The 21939-nt window shown below is 52.7% G+C and overlaps 1 protein-coding gene across 2 annotated transcripts in view; it reads right to left on the bottom strand.

Moving 5' to 3' along the window:
• Positions 1–21939, bottom strand: part of LOC147109000 (cholesterol 24-hydroxylase-like) — a 103944-nt gene that overhangs the window by 73083 nt on the left and 8922 nt on the right. For both annotated transcript variants that reach the window (XM_086002547.1, XM_086002548.1), the window contains exons 5-9: positions 18446–18519; positions 17046–17132; positions 15877–16015; positions 10746–10859; positions 2928–3084 (exon numbers count right to left, since the gene is read on the bottom strand). In XM_086002547.1, the coding sequence (XP_085858673.1) occupies positions 2928–3084; positions 10746–10859; positions 15877–16015; positions 17046–17132; positions 18446–18519 (571 nt within the window). The remainder of the gene's footprint in view (positions 1–2927; positions 3085–10745; positions 10860–15876; positions 16016–17045; positions 17133–18445; positions 18520–21939) is intronic.

Below are 21939 nucleotides of genomic sequence, written 5' to 3'. Positions count from 1 at the left end.
CCCTGCTGTACCTGAGCTTGTTCTCCCTGCTGTACCTGAGCTTGTTCTCCCTGCTGTACCTGAGCTGGGTCTCCCTGCTGTACCTGAGCTGGGTCTCCCTGCTGTACCTGAGCTGGGTCTCCCTGCTGTACCTGAGCTGGGTCTCCCTGCTGTACCTGAGCTGGGTCTCCCTGCTGTACCTGAGCTGGGTCTACCTGTTGTACCTGAGCTGGGTCTCCCTGCTGTACCTGAGCTGGTTCTGCCTGCTGTACCTGAGCTGGGTCTCCCTGCTGTACCTGAGCTGGTTCTCCCTGCTGTACCTGAGCTGGGTCTCCCTGCTGTACCTGAGCTGGGTCTCCCTGCTGTACCTGAGCTGGGTCTCCCTGCTGTACCTGAGCTGGGTCTACCTGCTGTACCTGAGCTGGGTCTCCCTGCTGTACCTGAGCTGGGTCTCCCTGCTGTACCTGAGCTGGGTCTACCTGCTGTACCTGAGCTGGATCTACCTGCTGTACCTGAGCTGGGCCTGCCTGCTGTACCTGAGCTGATTCTACCTGCTGTACCTGAGCTGGGTTTACCTGCTGTACCTGAGCTGGGTCTCCCTGCTGTACCTGAGCTGGTTCTACCTGCTGTACCTGAGCTGGGTCTGCCTGCTGTACCTGAGCTGGTTCTGCCTGCTGTACCTGAGCTGGGTCTACCTGCTGTACCTGAGCTGGGTCTACCTGCTGTACCTGAGCTGGGTCTACCTGCTGTACCTGAGCTGGTTCTACCTGCTGTACCTGAGCTGGGTCTGCCTGCTGTACCTGAGCTGGGTCTCCCTGCTGTACCTGAGCTGGGTCTCCCTGCTGTACCTGAGCTGGGTCTACCTGCTGTACCTGAGCGGATCTACCTGCTGTACCTGAGCTGGGCCTGCCTGCTGTACCTGAGCTGGTTCTACCTGCTGTACCTGAGCTGGGTTTACCTGCTGTACCTGAGCTGGGTCTCCCTGCTGTACCTGAGCTGGGTCTCCCTGCTGTACCTGAGCTGGTTCTACCTGCCGTACCTGAGCTGGGTCTACCTGTTGTACCTGAGCTGGGTCTCCCTGCTGTACCTGAGCTGGTTCTGCCTGCTGTACCTGAGCTGGGTCTCCCTGCTGTATCTGAGCTGGCTCTCCCTGCTGTACCTGAGCTGGGTCTCCCTGCTGTACCTGAGCTGGGTCTCCTTGCTGTACCTGAGCTGGGTCTACCTGCTGTACCTGAGCTGGGTCTCCCTGCTGTACCTGAGCTGGGTCTCCCTGCTGTACCTGAGCTGGGTCTACCTGCTGTACCTGAGCTGGATCTCCCTGCTGTACCTGAGCTGGGCCTGCCTGCTGTACCTGAGCTGATTCTACCTGCTGTACCTGAGCTGGGTTTACCTGCTGTACCTGAGCTGGGTCTCCCTGCTGTACCTGAGCTGGTTCTACCTGCTGTACCTGAGCTGGGTCTGCCTGCTGTACCTGAGCTGGTTCTGCCTGCTGTACCTGAGCTGGGTCTACCTGCTGTACCTGAGCTGGGTCTACCTGCTGTACCTGAGCTGGGTCTACCTGCTGTACCTGAGCTGGTTTTACCTGCTGTACCTGAGCTGGGTCTGCCTGCTGTACCTGAGCTGGGTCTCCCTGCTGTACCTGAGCTGGGTCTCCATGCTGTACCTGAGCTGGGTCTACCTGCTGTACCTGAGCTGGATCTACCTGCTGTACCTGAGCTGGGTTTACCTGCTGTACCTGAGCTGGGTCTCCCTGCTGTACCTGAGCTGGGTCTCCCTGCTGTACCTGAGCTGGGTCTCCCTGCTGTACCTGAGCTGGGTCTACCTGCTGTACCTGAGCTGGTTCTGCCTGCTGTACCTGAGCTGGGTCTACCTGCTGTACCTGAGCTGGTTCTACTTGCAGTACCTGAGCTGGGTCTACCTGCTGTACCTGAGCTGGGTCGCCCTGCTGTACCTGAGCTGGTTCTGCCTGCTGTACCTGAGCTGGGTCTCCCTGCTGTACCTGAGCTGGGTCTCCCTGCTGTACCTGAGCTGGGTCTGCCTGCTGTACCTGAGCTGGTTCTACCTGATGTACCTGAGCTGGGTCTCCCTGCTGTACCTGAGCTGGGTCTCCCTGCTGTACCTGAGCTGGGTCTCCCTGCTGTACCTGAGCTGGGTCTCCCTGCTGTACCTGAGCTGGGTCTACCTGCTGTACCTGAGCTGGGTCTCCCTGCTGTACCTGAGCTGGGTCTCCCTGCTGTACCTGAGCTGGGTCTACCTGCTGTACCTGAGCTGGGTCTCCCTGCTGTACCTGAGCTGGGTCTACCTGCTGTACCTGAGCTGGGTCGCCCTGCTGTACCTGAGCTGGTTCTGCCTGCTGTACCTGAGCTGGGTCTCCCTGCTGTACCTGAGCTGGGTCTCCCTGCTGTACCTGAGCTGGGTCTGCCTGCTGTACCTGAGCTGGTTCTACCTGATGTACCTGAGCTGGGTCTCCCTGCTGTACCTGAGCTGGGTCTCCCTGCTGTACCTGAGCTGGGTCTCCCTGCTGTACCTGAGCTGGGTCTCCCTGCTGTACCTGAGCTGGGTCTACCTGCTGTACCGGAGCTGGGTCTACCTGCTGTACCTGAGCTGGGTCTACCTGCTGTACCTGAGCTGGGTCTACCTGCTGTACCGGAGCTGGGTCTACCTGCTGTACCGGAGCTGGGTCTCCCTGCTGTACCTGAGCTGGGTCTACCTGCTGTACCTGAGCTGGGTCTACCTGCTGTACCTGAGCTGGGTCTGCCTGCTGTACCTGAGCTGGTTCTACCTGATGTACCTGAGCTGGGTCTCCCGGCTGTACCTGAGCTGGTTCTACCTGCTGCCGACACTGGAGACAAGTATTTACTTGGTACACAGGAGGACATAAAAAATGAAAGAGCCGCAATGGTGGGCGGCCATTTTGCTGATTGAGAATTTATGGAGAATCGCATCACCTGCACATGTGATGATGTGTGTCAGGATGTCTTTCGGCAGGTCCTCTCCATTTGCTACAGCTCTCTTCCTGTTCTCTATGCATTCCTTCCCCGTGCGACGCAGCAGCTCTAAGGAGTCCCACACCTCGTTCACAAACTTCCGGTGCTGAGGCATGTACTGGGAACACAGAAAGACTGGGATTAGCTCCACTGGCAACACAGGGACAGGATGGAGGGCAGCTGGGCCAGGGGGGATTGACTGGGCCAAGGGGGCAAGGACTGGGCCGGGGGGGATTGACTGGGCCAAGGGGGCAAGGACTGGGCCAAGGGGGCAAGGGCTGGGCCAAGGGGACAAGGGCTGGGCCAAGGGGACAAGGGCTGGGCCAAGGGGACAAGGGCTGGGCCAAGGGGACAAGGGCTGGGCCAAGGGGGCAAGGGCTGGGCCAAGGGGGCAAGGGCTGGGCCAAGGGGGCAAGGACTGGGCCAAGGGGGCAAGGACTGGGCCAAGTGGACAAGGACTGGGCCAAGGGGACAAGCACTGGGCCAAGGGGACAAGGACTGGGCCAAAGGGGCAAGGACTGGGCCAAGGGGGCAAGGACTGGGCCAAGGGGGCAAGGACTGGGCCAAGTGGGCAAGGACTGGGCCAAGTGGGCAAGGACTGGGCCAAGGGGACAAGGACTGGGCCAAGGGGGCAAGGACTGGGCCAAGGGGGTAAGGACTGGGCCAAGGGGGCAAGGACTGGGCCAAGGGGACAAGCACTGCGCCAAGGGGACAAGGACTGGGCCAAAGGGGCAAGGACTGGGCCAAGGGGGCAAGGACTGGGCCAAGGGGGACAAGGACTGGGCCAAGGGGGACAAGGACTGGGCCAAGGGGGCAAGGACTGGGCCAAGGGGGCAAGGACTGGGCCAAGGGGGCAAGGACTGGGCCAAGGGGGACAAGGACTGGGCCAAGGGGGACAAGGACTGGGCCAAGGGGACAATGACTGGGCCAAGGGGGCAAGGACTGGGCCAAGGGGGACAAGGACTGGGCCAAGGGGGCAAGGACTGGGCCAAGGGGACAAGGACTGGGCCAAGGGGGCAAGGACTGGGCCAAGGGGGCAAGGACTGGGCCAAGGGGACAAGGACTGGGCCAAGTGGGCAAGGACTGGGCCAAGGGGGGATTGACTGGGCCAAGGGGACAAGGACTGGGCCAAGGGGGCAAGGACTGGGCCAAGGGGGCAAGGACTGGGCCAAGGGGGCAAGGACTGGGCCAAGTGGGCAAGGACTGGGCCAAGGGGACAAGGACTGGGCCAAGGGGACAAGGACTGGGCCAAGGGGGCAAGGACTGGGCCAAGGGGGTAAGGACTGGGCCAAGGGGGCAAGGACTGGGCCAAGGGGGCAAGGACTGGGCCAAGGGGGCAAGGTCTGGGCCAAGGGGGCAAGGACTGGGCCAAGGGGGCAAGGACTGGGCCAAGGGGGGATTGACTGGGCCAAGGGGACAAGGACTGGGCCAAGGGGGCAAGGTCTGGGCCAAGTGGACAAGGACTGGGCCAAGGGGGGATTGACTGGGCAAAGGACTGGGCCAAGGGGGCAAGGACTGGGCCAAGTGGACAAGGACTGGGCCAAGGGGGCAAGGTCTGGGCCAAGGGGGCAAGGACTGGGCCAAGGGGGCAAGGACTGGGCCAAGGGGGCAAGGACTGGGCCAAGGGGGCAAGGACTGGGCCAAGGGGGCAAGGACTGGGCCAAGGGGGCAAGGACTGGGCCAAGGGGGCAAGGTCTGGGCCAAGGGGGCAAGGTCTGGGCCAAGGGGGCAAGGTCTGGGCCAAGTGGACGAGGACTGGGCCAAGGGGGGATTGACTGGGCCAAGGGGGCAAGGACTGGGCCAAGGGGGCAAGGACTGGGCCAAGGGGGCAAGGACTGGGCAGACTAGCATCAGAAAGACACTAATTAGACCCCCAGGCAAGGAATTATGCACCGTTAAAATGAAGGAGCACTACTTGGGCAGCAAGGGAGTTGGTGCATCCAGGATAGTAATTTCCTAAAGATGCTGCCCTCCCCCCTGCTCTCCACACACCCACTCGTAGCTTCCTACCTCCCCATGTGAGAGAAGAGAAAAAAGATAGAACTTGCATTTCTATAGCGCCTTTTATGACTTCAGGATGTCCCACAGCGCGTTACAGCCAATGAAGTACTTCTTAAAGTGTAGCCACTGTTGTAATGTAAGAAACGCGGCAGCCAATTTGCACACAGCAAGATCCCACAAACAACAATGAAATAAATGACCAGAACAGAGAGGGTTGATGAGGGTAATGCAGTTGACACAGTGTACGTGGATTTCCAAAAGGTCATAGAATCATAGGGGCACAGAAGGAGGGAGGCCATTTGGCCCATCGAGTCCATGCCGCTTTTCGACAAAGTGCCAAGTAATAGGCTTGCCAGCAATGTTGAAGCCCATGGAATAAAAGGGACAGTGGCAGCATGGAGATGGAATTGGCTAAGTGACAGGAAACAGAGAGTAGTGGTGAACGGTTGCTTTTTGGACTGGAGGAAGGTATACAGTGGTGTTCCCCATGGGTCGGTACTAGGACCACTGCTTTTCCTGATATATATTAATGACTTGGACGTGGGTGTACAGGGCACAATTTCAAAATTTGCAGATGAGACAAAACTTGGAAATATAGTGAACAGTGAGGAGGATAGTGACATAGACAGGCTGGTGAAATGGGCGGACATGTGGCAGAAAAGTGTGAAGTGATACATTTTTAAAAATTTGTTTATGGGATCAGGGCATTGCTGGCAAGGCCAGCATTTATTGCCCATCCCTAGTTGCCCTTGCGAAGGTGGTGGTGAGCCGCCTTCTTGAACCGCTGCAGTCCGTGTGGTGAAGGTGCTCCCACAGTGCTGTTAGGGAGGGAGTTCCAGGATTTTGACCCAGCGACGATGAAGGATCGGCGATATATTTCTAAGTGTGGATGGTGTGTGACTTGGAGGGGAACTTGGAGGTGGTGGTGTTCGCATGCGCCTGCTGCCCTTGTCCTTCTAGGTGGAAGAGGTCGCAGGTTTGGGAGGTGCTGCCGAAGAAGCCTTGGCGAGTTGCTGCAGTGTATCTTGTAGATGGTACACACTGCAGCCACGGTGCGCCGGTGGTGGAGGGAGTGGATGTTTAAGGTGGTGGATGGGGTGCCAATCAAGCGGGCTGCTTTGTCCTGGATAGTGTCGAGCTTCTTGAGTGTTATTGGAGCTGCACTCATCCAGGCAAGTGGAGAGTATTCCATCACACTCCTTACTTGTGCCTGTAGATGGTGGAAAGGCTTTGGGGAGTCAGGAGGTGAGGCACTCGCCGCAGAATACCCAGCCTCTGACCTGCTCTTGTTGCCACAGTATTTATGTGGCTGGTCCAGTTAAGTTTCTGGTTAATGGTGACCCCTAGGATGTTGATAGTGGGGGATTCGGTGATGGTAATGCCATTGAATGTCAAGGGGAGGTGGTTAGACTCTCGCTTGTTGGAGATAGTCATTCCAGGTCTTGTTGCATGCGGGCATGGACTGCTTCATTATCTGTGGAGTTCCGAATGGCACTGAACACTGTGCAATCATCAGCGAACATTTCCCATTTCTGACCTTATGTTGGAGGGAAGGTCATTGATGAAGCAGTTGAATATGGTTGGGCTTAGGACACTGCCCTGGGGAACTCCTGCAGCGATGTCCCGGGGCTGTGATGATTGACCTTCAACCACCACAACCATCTTCCTTTGTGCTAGGTAGGACTCCAGCCAGTGGAGCATTTTCCCCCTGATTCCCATTGACTTCAGTTTTACTAGGGCTCCTTGATGCCAGACTCGGTCAAATGCTGCCTTGATGTCAAGGGCAGTCACTCTCACCTCACCTCTAGAATTCAGCTCCTTTGTCCATGTTTGGACCAAGGCTGTAATGAGGTCTGGAGCCGAGTGGTCCTGGTGGAACCCAAACTGGGCATCAGTGAGCAGGTTATTGGTGAGTAAGTGCCGCTTGATAGCATTGTCGATGACACCTTCCATCACTTTGCTGATGATTGAGAGTAGACTGATGAGGCAGTAATTGGCCAGGTTGGATTTGTCCTGCTTTTTGTGGACAGGACGTACCTGGGCAGTTTTCCACATTGTCGGATAGATGCCCGTGTTGTAGCTGTACTGGAACAGTTTGGCTAGATGCGCGGCTAGTTCTGGAGCACAAGTCTTCAGCACGATAGCGGGGATGTTGTTGGGGCCCATAGCCTTTGCCGTATCCAGTGAGCTCAGCCGTTTCTTGATATCACGTGGAGTGAATTGAATTGGCTGAAGAATGGCTTCTGTGATGGTGGGGACCTTGGGAGTATGCCGATATGTATCATCCACTCAGCACTTCTGGCTGAAGTTGCTGGGCTCCACCATCATTGAGGATGGGGATATTCATGGAGCCTCCTCCTCCCGTTAGTTGTTTAATGGTCCACCAGCATTCACAATTGGATGTGGCAGGACTGCAGAGCTTTGATCTGATCCGTTGGTTGTGGGATCGTTTAGCCCTGTCTATAGCATGCTGCTTCCACTTTTTAGCATGCATGTAGTCCTGTGTTGCAGCTTCCCCAGGTTGCCACCGCATTTTTAGGTACGCCTGGTGCTGCTCCTGGCATGCTCTGCTACACTCCTTATTGAAGCAGGGTTGGTGGTAATGGTAGAGTAAGTGATATGTCAGGCCATGAGTTTACAGATTTTGGTTGCTGCTGATGGCCCACAGCATCTCATGGATGCCCAGTTTTGAGCTGCTAGATCTGTTCTAAATTTAGCACGGTGGTAGTGCCACACAACATGATGGAGGGTGTTCTCGGTGTGAAGATAGGACTTTTGTCTCCACAATGACTGTGCGGTGGTAACTGCTGCCCTGGACAGATGCATCTGCGACAGGTAGAGACGAGGTCAAGTAGGTTTTTCCCTCACCACCTGTCGCAGGCCCAGACTGGCAGTTATGTCCAACAGGACTCGGCCAGTAGTGGTGCTACCGAGCCACTCTTGGTGATGGACACTGAAGTCCCCCACCCAGAGTACATTCTGTGCCCTCGCTACCCTCAGTGCTTCTTCCAAGTGGTGTTCAACATGGAGGAGTACTGATTCATCAGCTGAGGGAGGGTGGTAGGTGGTAATCAGCAGGAGGTTTCCTTGCCCATGCTTGACCTGAAGTCATGAGACTTCATGGAATCTGGAGTCAATGTTGAGGACTCCCAGGGCCACTCCTTCCCGACTGTATACCACTGTGCCGCCACCCCTGGTGGGTCTGTCCTGGGACATGACATACCCAGGGATGGTGATGGAGGAGTTGGGGACATTGCGTGAAAGGTATGGTTCTGTGAGCATGACTATGTCAGGCTGTTGCTCGACTAGTCAACTAGTCTGTGGGACAGCTCTCCCAATTTTGAGTCCTCAAAAAAGTCCCCAGCTGTTGGTAAGAAGGGCTTTGCAGGGTTGACTGGGCTGGGTGTGCCGTTGCTGTGTCCGTAGCCGGTGCCGGGTGGTCTGTCCAGTTTCATTATTATTGTTTTCTGTAGCGGTTAGTTATAACTGAGTGACTTGATGGGCCATTTGCAGAGGGAAGTTAAGAATCAACCACCTTGCTGTGGGTCTGGAGTCACATATAGGCCAGACCGGGTAAGGACGGCAGATTTCCTTCCCTAAAGGGCATTAGTGAACCAGATGGGTTTTTACAACAATCCGATAGTTTCATGGTCACCATTACTGATACTAGCTTTTTATTCCAGATTTATTTAATTAACTGAATTTAAATTCCCCAACTGCTGTGGTGGGATTTGAATTTACGTCTCCAAATCATTAGTCCAGACCTCTGGATTACTAGCCCAGTGACATTACCACTATGCTACCGTTCCCTTAGCTCCCTTTTGGTAGAAAGAATGAGGAGAGGCAATATAAACTAAAGGGTACAATCCTGAAGGGGGTGCATGAACAGAGAGACCGGGGGGTATATGTGCACAAATCGTTGAAGGTGGCAGGGCAGGTTGAGAAAGCGGTTAAAAAGGGATCCTGGGCTTCATAAATAGAGGCATAGAGTACAAAAGTGTGGAAATTATGACGAACCTCTATAAAACACTGGTTCGGCCTCAACTGGAGTATTGTGTCCAATTCTGGGCACCGCACTTTAGGAAGGGTGTGAAGGCCTTAGAGAGGGTGCAGAAAATATTTACAACAATGGTTCCAGGGATGAGGGACTTCAGTTACGTGGATAGACTGGAGAAGCTGGGGTTGTTCTCCTTAGAGCAGAGAAGGTTGAGTGGAGATTTGATCGAGGTGTTCAAAATCATGAGGGGTCTGGTCAGAGTAGATAGAGAGAAACTGTTCCCATTGGCAGAAGGGCCGAGAACCAGAGGACACGGATTTAAGGTAATCGGCTGAAGAAAACCAAAGGAGACATGAGGAAAAAGCATTTTACTTAGCGAGTGTTTACGATCTGGAATGCACTGCCTGAAAGGGCGGTGGAGGCAGACTCAATCACGGCTTTCAAAAGGGAATTGGATAAGTATCTGAAGGAAACAAAATTGCAGGGCTACGGGGAAAGGACGGGGATGTGGGACTAGCTGGCACGGGCTCGACGGATCGAATGGCCTCCTTCTGTGCTGTAACCATTCTATGATTCTAACATCTTTTTTTAAAGCCGTTTGTTGAGGGATAAAGGTTAGCCAGGACTCTGGGGAGAACTCCCTGCTCTGCTTGGTTTAACATCTCATCTGAAAGACAGCAAATCTGACAGTGCAGCGCTCCCTCAGTTCCATTCGCAACTCCTCAGATAATGAAGCAGTCCATGCCCGAATGCAGCAAGACCTGGACGACATTCAGGCTTGGGCTAATAAGTGGCAGGTAACATTCGAGCCACACAAGTGCCAGGCAATGGTTATCTCCAGGAAGCGAGACTCTAACCATCTCCCCTTGACATTCAACGGCATTACCATCGCCGAATCCCCCATCATCAACATCCTGGGGGGTCACCACTGACCAGAAACTTAACTGGCCCAGCCATATAAATACTGTGGCTCCAAGAGCAGGTCAGGGGCTAGGTATTCTGCGGCGAGTGTCTCACCACCTGACTCCCCAAAGCCTTTCCACCATCTACAAGGCACAAGTAAGGAGTGTGATGGAATACTCTCCACTTGCCTGGATGAGTGCAGCTCCAACAACACTCAAGAATCTCAACATCATCCAGGACAAAGCAGCCCGCTTGATTGGCACCCCATCCACCACCTTAAACATTCACTCCCTCCACCACTGGCGTACCGTGGCTGCAGTGTGTACCATCTACAAGATGCACTGCAGCAACTCGCCAAGGCTTCTTCGGCAGCACCTCCCAAACCCGCAACCTCTTCCACCTAGAAGGACAAGGGCAGGAGGCGCATGGGAACACCACCACCACTTGCAAGTTCCCCATCAAGTCACACACCATCCTGACTTGGAAATATATCGTCGTCCCTTCATCGTCGCTGGGTCAAAATCCTGGAACTCCCTCCCTAACAGCACTGTGGGAGTACCATCACCACACGGACTGCAGCAGTTCAAGAAGGCGGCTCACCACCACCTTCTCGAGGGCAACTAGGGATGGGCAATAAATGCTGGCCTCGCCAGCGACACCCACATCCCATAATAAAAAAAAATGTCAGCCTAGATTTTTGTGCTCAAAATCTTTGGAGTGGGGCTTGAACCCACCACCTCCACGGGTCTCCCATTGTGCGGTGTTGTGCTGCTATGTCACTCAGACACAATGAACCTGTGTCAAAAACAGAAGCGTTTGATTTTAAACACAAACTCAAACTAACAATATAAGGTAACTTCGAGTGGATCAGCACCTACCTGCATGAACGGATTTTGTACATATTGTGAAATCCCTTTCAAAGTCATAGATAATGCATGTGGAAACGGAGACTCAGGATCATCCAGTAAGTTTAGCTGCATCCCAAAGGCCACCTTAAGGAGAACAGAGATTATAGAGTAAGGGATACTGAGGAGTGAGTTACAGAAAGATGGATATCTGAGAGTGAATTACAGAAGTGGCCCAGAAATTCGGGTCTCCACGGGTGAGTACGCACGGGGTGCTCACCCGTAGGCCCGATGGAAGTGCCGGTTTTCTGCATGCACTGTGCATGCGCGGGAAACCGGCACTTCCGATCCTCTGAACAAAGGGGTTCAGAGGTCGAACACGTGCGCAGGAGAGGCTGCGCGCGCGCTTTGAACTTAGGTTTTTTTTGCAGGTTTTCCCGGGAGGGTAAGCCTGCAGGATTTACACATTTAAAAAGCAGGCGTTAAGGCCTGCTTTTTGCAAGGTAAGTGGTCAATTAATTAAAATTAAAACATTTTTTCCACAGGTTTATTATTTTTAAATACTTTAAAGCAAGGTAAGTTTATTTTTAGCCCCGTTAGAAAATAAAATTATTTTTTTCAAAAATTTAAATTATTGTTTAAAATAGTTAATGTAATTTATAGTTTATTTAAAAAGTATGATGTTTTTAAAAAATTTATTTGAAGGTTTACTGCTATTTTGGGGCCTGTAGTATTTATAAGTTTTGACAGGTCTTCCTGTCAATCTTATGAATGGGCTTTCCCCTCCTCCGATTGGCTGCCCATGGCTCACGTGATCCCAGGGGACGCATCGCACTAACTACGCCCCTGGGACACGCAAGCACAGCGTGCCGGCAGCTGGGCCAGGCCCCGGAGTGGAATTCCACGGGGCCCTACAGCTCAACTGCCGGCGCGCAAGGTAAGTGCAGGTCGTGGGCTTAAACCCGCGGGAAGCCCCCGACCCGAATTTCTGGGCCAAGTCCTAGAATTTACAACACAGAAACAGGCCATTCGGTCCGAGCCGGTGTTTATGCTCCACACGATCCTCCTCCCACCCGACTTCATCTCACCCCATCACCCTATCCTTCTATTCCTTTCTCCCTCGTGTGTTTATCTAGCTTCCCCTTAAATGCATCTATGACAAAAATGGAGTGAGTTACAGAGATTAAGGGACCCAGAGAGTGAGTTACAGAAAATGGCAGGCTGAGTTACAGAGAGCAATGGATAGCTGAGAGCAAGTTATAGAGGGTGATGAATACTGGGAGTGAGTTACATAGAAATGAAGAGTGCCTGGGAATGAGTTAGAGAGAGAGAAAGCAATGGGTAACTGTCAGTGAGTTACAAAGTGTGATAGATAGCTGGGAGTGAGTACCGAGATTGACCGGTTAGCTGGGAGTGATGACCGAGATTGACCGGTTAGCTGGGAGCGATTACCGAGATTGACCGGTTAGCTGGGAGCGATTACCGAGATTGACCGGTTAGCTGGGAGTGAATACCGAGATTGACCGGTTAGCTGGGAGTGATGACCGAGATTGACCGGTTAGCTGGGAGTGATTACCGAGATTGACCGGTTAGCTGGGAGCGATTACCGAGATTGACCGGTTAGCTGGGAGTGATTACCGAGATTGACCGGTTAGCTGGGAGCGATTACCGAGATTGACCGGTTAGCTGGGAGCGATTACCGAGATTGACCGGTTAGCTGGGAGTGATTACCGAGATTGACCGGTTAGCTGGGAGTGATGACCGAGATTGACCGGTTAGCTGGGAGTGATTACCGAGATTGACCGGTTAGCTGGGAGCGATTACCGAGATTGACCGGTTAGCTGGGAGTGATGACCGAGATTGACCGGTTAGCTGGGAGTGATTACCGAGATTGACCGGTTAGCTGGGAGTGATTACCGAGATTGACCGGTTAGCTGGGAGTGATTACCGAGATTGACCGGTTAGCTGGGAGTGATTACCGAGATTGACCGGTTAGCTGGGAGTGATTACCGAGATTGACCGGTTAGCTGGGAGTGATGACCGAGATTGACCGGTTAGCTGGGAGCGATTACCGAGATTGACCGGTTAGCTGGGAGTGATTACCGAGATTGACCGGTTAGCTGGGAGTGATTACCGAGATTGACCGGTTAGCTGGGAGTGATTACCGAGATTGACCGGTTAGCTGGGAGCGATTACCGAGATTGACCGGTTAGCTGGGAGTGATTACCGAGATTGACCGGTTAGCTGGGAGTGATTACCGAGATTGACCGGTTAGCTGGGAGCGATTACCGAGATTGACCGGTTAGCTGGGAGCGATTACCGAGATTGACCGGTTAGCTGGGAGTGAGTACTGAGATTGACCGGTTAGCTGGGAGTGATGACCGAGATTGACCGGTTAGCTGGGAGTGATGACCGAGATTGACCGGTTAGCTGGGAGTGATTACCGAGATTGACCGGTTAGCTGGGAGTGATGACCGAGATTGACCGGTTAGCTGGGAGTGATTACCGAGATTGACCGGTTAGCTGGGAGTGATGACCGAGATTGACCGGTTAGCTGGGAGTGATTACCGAGATTGACCGGTTAGCTGGGAGCGATTACCGAGATTGACCGGTTAGCTGGGAGTGATGACCGAGATTGACCGGTTAGCTGGGAGTGATTACCGAGATTGACCGGTTAGCTGGGAGCGATTACCGAGATTGACCGGTTAGCTGGGAGTGATTACCGAGATTGACCGGTTAGCTGGGAGCGATTACCGAGATTGACCGGTTAGCTGGGAGTGAGTACTGAGATTGACCGGTTAGCTGGGAGTGAGTACTGAGATTGACCGGTTAGCTGGGAGCGATTACCGAGATTGACCGGTTAGCTGGGAGCGATTACCGAGATTGACCGGTTAGCTGGGAGTGATGACCGAGATTGACCGGTTAGCTGGGAGCGATTACCGAGATTGACCGGTTAGCTGGGAGTGATTACCGAGATTGACCGGTTAGCTGGGAGCGATTACCGAGATTGACCGGTTAGCTGGGAGTGATTACCGAGATTGACCGGTTAGCTGGGAGTGATTACCGAGATTGACCGGTTAGCTGGGAGCGATTACCGAGATTGACCGGTTAGCTGGGAGTGATTACCGAGATTGACCGGTTAGCTGGGAGTGATTACCGAGATTGACCGGTTAGCTGGGAGCGATTACTGAGATTGACCGGTTAGCTGGGAGTGATTACCGAGATTGACCGGTTAGCTGGGAGTGATGACTGAGATTGACCGGTTAGCTGGGAGTGATTACCGAGATTGACTGGTTAGCTGGGAGTGATTACCGAGATTGACCGGTTAGCTGGGAGTGATGACTGAGATTGACCGGTTAGCTGGGAGTGATTACCGAGATTGACTGGTTAGCTGGGAGTGATGACTGAGATTGACCGGTTAGCTGGGAGCGATTACCGAGATTGACCGGTTAGCTGGGAGTGATGACTGAGATTGACCGGTTAGCTGGGAGTGATGACCGAGATTGACCGGTTAGCTGGGAGTGATGACTGAGATTGACCGGTTAGCTGGGAATGATGACCGAGATTGACCGGTTAGCTGGGAGTGATGACCGAGATTGACTGGTTAGCTGGGAGTGATTACCGAGATTGACCGGTTAGCTGGGAGTGATTACCGAGATTGACCGGTTAGCTGGGAGTGATTACCGAGGTTGACCGGTTAGCTGGGAATGATGACCGAGATTGACCGGTTAGCTGGGAGTGATGACCGAGATTGACCGGTTAGCTGGGAGTGATTACCGAGATTGACTGGTTAGCTGGGAGTGATTACCGAGATTGACCGGTTAGCTGGGAGTGATTACCGAGATTGACCGGTTAGCTGGGAGTGATTACCGAGATTGACTGGTTAGCTGGGAGTGATGACCGAGATTGACCGGTTAGCTGGGAGTGATGACCGAGATTGACCGGTTAGCTGGGAGTGATGACCGAGATTGACCGGTTAGCTGGGAGTGATTACCGAGATTGACCGGTTAGCTGGGAGTGATGACCGAGATTGACCGGTTAGCTGGGAGTGATTACCGAGATTGACCGGTTAGCTGGGAGTGATGACCGAGATTGACCGGTTAGCTGGGAGTGATTACCGAGATTGACCGGTTAGCTGGGAGTGATGACCGAGATTGACCGGTTAGCTGGGAGTGATTACCGAGATTGACCGGTTAGCTGGGAGTGATTACCGAGATTGACCGGTTAGCTGGGAGTGATTACCGAGATTGACCGGTTAGCTGGGAGCGATGACCGAGATTGACCGGTTAGCTGGGAGTGATTACCGAGATTGACCGGTTAGCTGGGAGTGATTACCGAGATTGACCGGTTAGCTGGGAGTGATTACCGAGATTGACCGGTTAGCTGGGAGTGATGACCGAGATTGACCGGTTAGCTGGGGGTGATTACCGAGATTGACCGGTTAGCTGGGAGTGATTACCGAGATTGACCGGTTAGCTGGGAGTGATTACCGAGATTGACCGGTTAGCTGGGAGTGATTACCGAGATTGACCGGTTAGCTGGGAGTGATGACCGAGATTGACCGGTTAGCTGGGAGTGATGACCGAGATTGACCGGTTAGCTGGGAGTGAGTTACAAAGTGTACTCAATATCGAAGAATAAATACCCGGGAGTGGGTTGAAGAGTGATGGATAACCAAGAGTCAGTTACACAAAGATTGCTGAATACCCTGGAGAGAGTGATGGATCGGTCACACTCGGTTAGAGAGAGAGAGTTGGAGTGAGCTACACACGGAGCGGCATTACACTCAGAGTGTGTTATAATTGAAGTGCGAGGACAAATGCTTTGTAACACGATTGCTGTACAGAGACTTGGGCTGTAGAGCGAGATGGGTGACGGGCAACGTTCCCGTTAAACCGCTCAGCCGTCTGGAGGTCTTGCAGGTGCCGCTCAGCGGCTTTTAAATGGAAAAATCGCGCACGTGCGGGAATTTGAATGGGCCGCGCACCGAAAATAAAATGAACGGGAACATTGGTGGCGGCTCGCTCCGATCCCCAGTAAGAACAACTTGCATTTATATGGCGCCTTTAATGTAGTAAAAGGTCCCGAGGCGCATCACAGGAGCACAAGAGTCAGGAGACCAGGGGAGAAGATACCGCTGAAGGGAAGATAAGCCAACTCTCACCGTTGTGATAACCTCGAGCGTCACACAGTTCAGCTTGCTGTGCATTCCCACTGGAGTCTCACCATCGGACATCTCCCCCAGCTTCTCCATGAGCTGCTCAGCCTTCTCGTTAAACACGCCCATTAATCCCACCAGGTACCTGCACGGAGAATGGCGAGACAACGATAAGGGAGCTGCGGCCCTTCCTCTGTGCCTTTTAACTCCCAAAGTGCTTCAAAGTCATTGATTACTTTAGAAGCGCAGCCACTCTTGCTAAGTACACAAATGCAGCAGCCAATTTATACACAGCAAAGTTCAAGAAACAACAATGATCAGTTAATCTGTTTTGGTGGTGTTGGTTGTTGTAGGTTGCCCTGGGGAGAAGGTGATATGATTTCTGCTGTTTGTAGTATCTAAAGGGACTGGATAATATCGACCGTCACAAGCTGTCTCACCTCGTCCAGAACAGTGGAACCAGAGGCCTCGGCCTGAGCTTGAAGGGGGGGGGGTGGAAATTCAACACTAATCTGTGGAAACAATATTTCAGTGAGCGAGCGGTCAATCTATAGAACAGGCTCCCTCGGGAGATGGTGGAAGCAGTTAGTGTTGATTCATTTAAATGCAAATTAGATAAATTTCTTTCAGGAAAGAACATTTTGAGACACAGTATGTGAGTGATTTGAGACGTGACGTGTGGTGAGTGTAACGTGCTCGGGAGGAACAGGTGACTCTGGACCTTTGGTTCCCAAAGCTCTCCACCACTGGGGGTTTTCCTCACCTCCTGTCTGGGTCTGTTGTAGATTCATTGATAGAGGTTGGTCACTGTGATTGGTCAACAACTCCATTATCGTTCGATCATGGGACGACCATGATGGTAGAAGGCAAACTCGATGGACCGTGGTCTTCAACTGTCAAACAATTCTTATATTGGCCAGGACACTAGAAGAACTCGCTTCTCTTTTTTGAAATACTACTCTGTGATCCTTCACATCTACCTGTACACGGAGTTTAACATTTGATCTAAATGCTGACCCTCGGTACTGCACTGGAGTGTTAGTCTAGGTTATAAGCTTATGTCCTGGAGTGCGGATGTCCCTGGTTGTTTAAGAATTGGGTCGTTAGATTTTACACCGAGCAGCACTTAAGCAGAAAAAAGGGCTCCAAGTTTAAAGTCAGGAACACATGCTTACGAGTGGCTGAAGGAGGGGTCCATCACCCTGCGCTGCATATACCAGTGCTGGTGATCTGTGTCAGTCAGCAGACCCTTCCCCAAAAACCTGTGAAGAACAACGCAAGGTTAGCCAATGCCTGGCCTCATCAAAGTGTCTAAAGGATTGCACAAAGTAAGTAAAAACTCTTGAAAGGTCACAACCATTTGGAGTAGAACATAGTGTTCCAGTGAGGGGTGTGGGGTATATCAGAGTGTTCCAGTGAGGGGTCTGGGGTATATCAGAGTGTTAAAATGAGGGGTGTGGGGTATATCAGAGTGTTACAGTGAGGGGTGTGGGGTATATCAGAGTGTTACAGTGAGGGGTGTGGGGTATATCAGTGTGATATTACAGTGAGGGGTGTGGGGTATATCAGAGTGTTACAGTGAGGGGTGTGGGGTATATCAGTGTGATATTACAGTGAGGGGTGTGGGGTATATCAGAGTGTTACAGTGAGGGGTGTGGGGTATATCAGTGTGATATTACAGTGAGGGGTGTGGGGTATATCAGTGTTACAGTGAGTGGTGTGGGGTATATCAGTGTTACAGTGAGGGGTGTGGGGTATATCAGAGTGGTACAGTGAGGGGTGTGGGGTATATCAGTGTTACAGTGAGGGGTGTGGGGTATATTGGTGGTACAGTGAGGGGTGTGGGGTATATCAGAGTGTAACAGTGAGTGGTGTGGGGTATATCAGTGTTACAGTGAGGGGTGTGGGGTATATCAGTGTTACAGTGAGGGTGTGGGGTATATCAGTGTTACAGTGAGGGGTGTGGGGTATATTGGTGTTACAGTGAGGGGTGTGGGGTATATCAGAGTGGTACAGTGAGTGGTGTGGGGTATATCAGTGTTACAGTGAGAGGTGTGGGGTGTATCAGTGTTACAGTGAGGGGTGTGGGGTATATCAGTGTTACAGTGAGGGGTGTGGGGTATATCAGTGTTACAGTGAGGGGTGTGGGGTATATCAGTGTTACAGTGAGGGGTGTGGGGTATATCAGTGTTACAGTGAGGGGTGTGGGGTATATCAGAGTGGTACAGTGAGGGGTGTGGGGTATATCAGGGTTATAGTGAGGGGTGTGGGGTATATCAGTGTTACAGTGAGGGGTGTGGGGTATATCAGTGTTACAGTGAGTGGTGTGGGGTATATCAGTGTTACAGTGAGTGGTGTGGGGTATATCAGTGTTACAGTTAGATATATCGTCCGATCCTTCATTGTCGCTGGGTCAAAATCCTGGAACTCCCTCCCTAACAGCACTGTGGGAGCACCTTCACCACACGGACTGCAGCGGTTCAAGAAGGCGGCTCACCACCACCTCCTCAAGGGCACCTAGGGATGACCATATATTAAATTTTTTTAAATGACTGTTGAGTGCAGATCCACTCACCTTTTACCGAAGAGGTTGGAGAGGAGTTTGTATGTGACGGGGTCTTTAGGGTAGTTTGGTGACATTAAGAATTCCTGCAACAGAAAAGAGAATTATTATACAGTGATATGTTGTTGGCACATTGATTTCCAATTTCTTCACAGCTGCAGCGGAGGGGGCGCGAGCCTTCTGCCAGCTGAGACCCCCTTTGCTGCAGACAATCAGGTTCGAGGCACTTCCTTCTGCATCTGGTTTAGGGCCAACTGCAGATCCTCTGGCTCAGAGTCAGAACAAGTGGCCCCAGCAATACAGGTTAAGAGAAATGATCCAGGACCCCTGATCGCTAGTGATTGTGTGGAGGTCAGGATTTCTCTGGAAATATATCGGCCGTTCCTTCATCGTCTCTGCTGGCCTCATCATTAAAAAGCCTGTCGACAATCAGTGTCCAGACTCACACATGAAGAGTGGACACTTGGGCGAGGTACCAGTACCCCTTTGCATTACAGTTTTTCTCTCCATCTCGCCAGAAAATGCTGTCTCTTGTTGGGGTACAGTTCCATGGGTACTGACTCTTGTTGGGGTACAGTTCCATGGGTGCTGACCCATGCTGGGGTAGAGTTCCATGGATGCTGACCCATGTTGGGGTAGAGTTCCATGGGTACTGACTCTTGTTGGGGTAGAGTTCCATGGGTGCTGACCCATGTTGGGGTACAGTTCCATGGGTGCTGACCCATGTTGGGGTACAGTTCCATGGGTACTGACCCATGTTGGGGTACAGTTCCATGGGTGCTGACCCATGTTGGGGTAGAGTTCCATGGGTACTGACCCATGTTGGGGTAGAGTTCCATGGGTGCTGACCCATGTTGGGGTAGAGTTCCATGGGTACTGACTCTTGTTGGGGTACAGTTCCATGGGTGCTGACCCATGTTGGGGTAGAGTTCCATGAGTACTGACTCTTGTTGGGGTACAGTTCCATGGGTGCTGACCCATGTTGGGGTAGAGTTCCATGGGTACTGACTCTTGTTGGGGTAGAGTTCCATGGGTACTGACTCTTGTTGGGGTACAGTTCCATGGGTACTGACTCTTGTTGGGATACAGTTCCATGGGTGCTGACTCTTGTTGGGGTACAGTTCCATGGGTGCTGACTCTTGTTGGGGTAGAGTTCCATGGGTGCTGACCCATGTTGGGGTACAGTTCCATGGGTACTGACTCTTGTTGGGGTACAGTTCCATGGGTGCTGACTCTTGTTGGGGTAGAGTTCCATGGGTGCTGACCCATGTTGGGGTACAGTTCCATGGGTACTGACTCTTGTTGGGGTACAGTTCCATGGGTGCTGACTCTTGTTGGGGTACAGTTCGATGGGTACTGACTCATGTTGGGGTACAGTTCCATGGGTACTGACTCTTGTTGGGGTACAGTTCCATGGGTACTGACTCTTGTTGGGGTACAGTTCCATGGGTACTGACTCTTGTTGGGGTAGAGTTCCATGGGTACTGACTCTTGTTGGGGTACAGTTCCATGGGTACTGACCCATGTTGGGGTACAGTTCCATGGGTGCTGACCCATGTTGGGGTAGAGTTCCATGGGTACTGACTCATGTTGGGGTACAGTTCCATGGGTACTGACTCTTGTTGGGGTACAGTTCCATGGGTGCTGACCCATGTTGGGGTAGAGTTCCATGGGTACTGACTCATGTTGGGGTACAGTTCCATGGGTACTGACTCATGTTGGGGTACAGTTCCATGGGTACTGACCCATGTTGGGGTAGAGTTCCATGGGTACTGACCCATGTTGGGGTAGAGTTCCATGGGTACTGACTCTTGCTGGGGTAGTGTTCCATGGGTACTGACCCATGTTGGGGTACAGTTCCATGGGTGCTGACCCATGTTGGGGTACAGTTCCATGGGTGCTGACCCATGTTGGGGTACAGTTCCATGGGTACTGACCCATATTGGGGTACAGTTCCATGGGTGCTGACCCATGTTGGGGTACAGTTCCATGGGTACTGACCCATGTTGGGGTACAGTTCCATGGGTGCTGACCCATGTTGGGGTAGAGTTCCATGGGTGCTGACTCTTGTTGGGGTACAGTTCCATGGGTACTGACCCATGTTGGGGTAGAGTTCCAAGGGTACTGACTCTTGTTGGGGTACAGTTCCATGGGTACTGACCCATGTTGGGGTAGAGTTCCAAGGGTACTGACTCTTGTTGGGGTACAGTTCTATGGGTACTGACCCATGTTGGGGTAGAGTTCCATGGGTACTGACCCATGTTGGGGTACAGTTCCATGGGTACTGACCCATGTTGGGGTACAGTTCCATGGGTGCTGACCCATGTTGGGGTAGAGTTCCATGGGTGCTGACCCATGTTGGGGTACAGTTCCATGGGTACTGACCCATGTTGGGGTACAGTTCCATGGGTGCTGACCCATGTTGGGGTACAGTTCCATGGGTGCTGACCCATGTTGGGGTACAGTTCCATGGGTGCTGACCCATGTTGGGGTACAGTTCCATGGGTGCTGACCCATGTTGGGGTACAGTTCCATGGGTACTGACTCATGTTGGGGTAGAGTTCCAAGGGTACTGACTCTTGTTGGGGTAGAGTTCCATGGGTACTGACTCTTGTTGGGGTACAGTTCCATGGGTACTGACCCATGTTGGGGTAGAGTTCCAAGGGTACTGACTCTTGTTGGGGTAGAGTTCCATGGGTACTGACTCATGTTGGGGTACAGTTCCATGGGTGCTGACCCATGTTGGGGTAGAGTTCCATGGGTACTGACTCTTGTTGGGGTACAGTTCCATGGGTGCTGACCCATGTTGGGGTAGAGTTCCATGGGTGCTGACTCTTGTTGGGGTACAGTTCCATGGGTGCTGACTCATGTTGGGGTACAGTTCCATGGGTGCTGACCCATGTTGGGGTAGAGTTCCATGGGTACTGACTCTTGTTGGGGTACAGTTCCATGGGTGCTGACCCATGTTGGGGTAGAGTTCCATGGGTACTGACTCTTGTTGGGGTACAGTTCCATGGGTGCTGACCCATGTTGGGGTAGAGTTCCATGGGTGCTGACTCTTGTTGGGGTACAGTTCCATGGGTGCTGACTCATGTTGGGGTACAGTTCCATGGGTGCTGACCCATGTTGGGGTAGAGTTCCATGGGTGCTGACTCATGTTGGGGTACAGTTCCATGGGTACTGACTCTTGTTGGGGTACAGTTCCATGGATGCTGACCCATGTTGGGGTACAGTTCCATGGGTACTGACTCTTGTTGGGGTACAGTTCCATGGGTACTGACTCTTGTTGGGGTACAGTTCCATGGGTACTGACTCTTGTTGGGGTACAATTCCATGGGTACTGACTCTTGTTGGGGTACAGTTCCATGGATGCTGACCCATGTTGGGGTACAGTTCCATGGGTACTGACTCTTGTTGGGGTACAGTTCCATGGGTACTGACTCTTGTTGGGGTACAGTTCCATGGATGCTGACCCATGTGGGATACAGTTCCATGGATTAGATAGG

The sequence above is a fragment of the Somniosus microcephalus genome, chromosome 12 (assembly GCF_052327205.1).
Source record: "Somniosus microcephalus isolate GS21.2 chromosome 12, FLI_Smic_1.0, whole genome shotgun sequence".
In the NCBI taxonomy this organism is placed as follows: domain Eukaryota; kingdom Metazoa; phylum Chordata; class Chondrichthyes; order Squaliformes; family Somniosidae; genus Somniosus; species Somniosus microcephalus.
The sequence above is the reverse complement of the archived record's forward strand: the minus strand, read 5'-3'. Positions and strand labels throughout refer to the sequence as shown.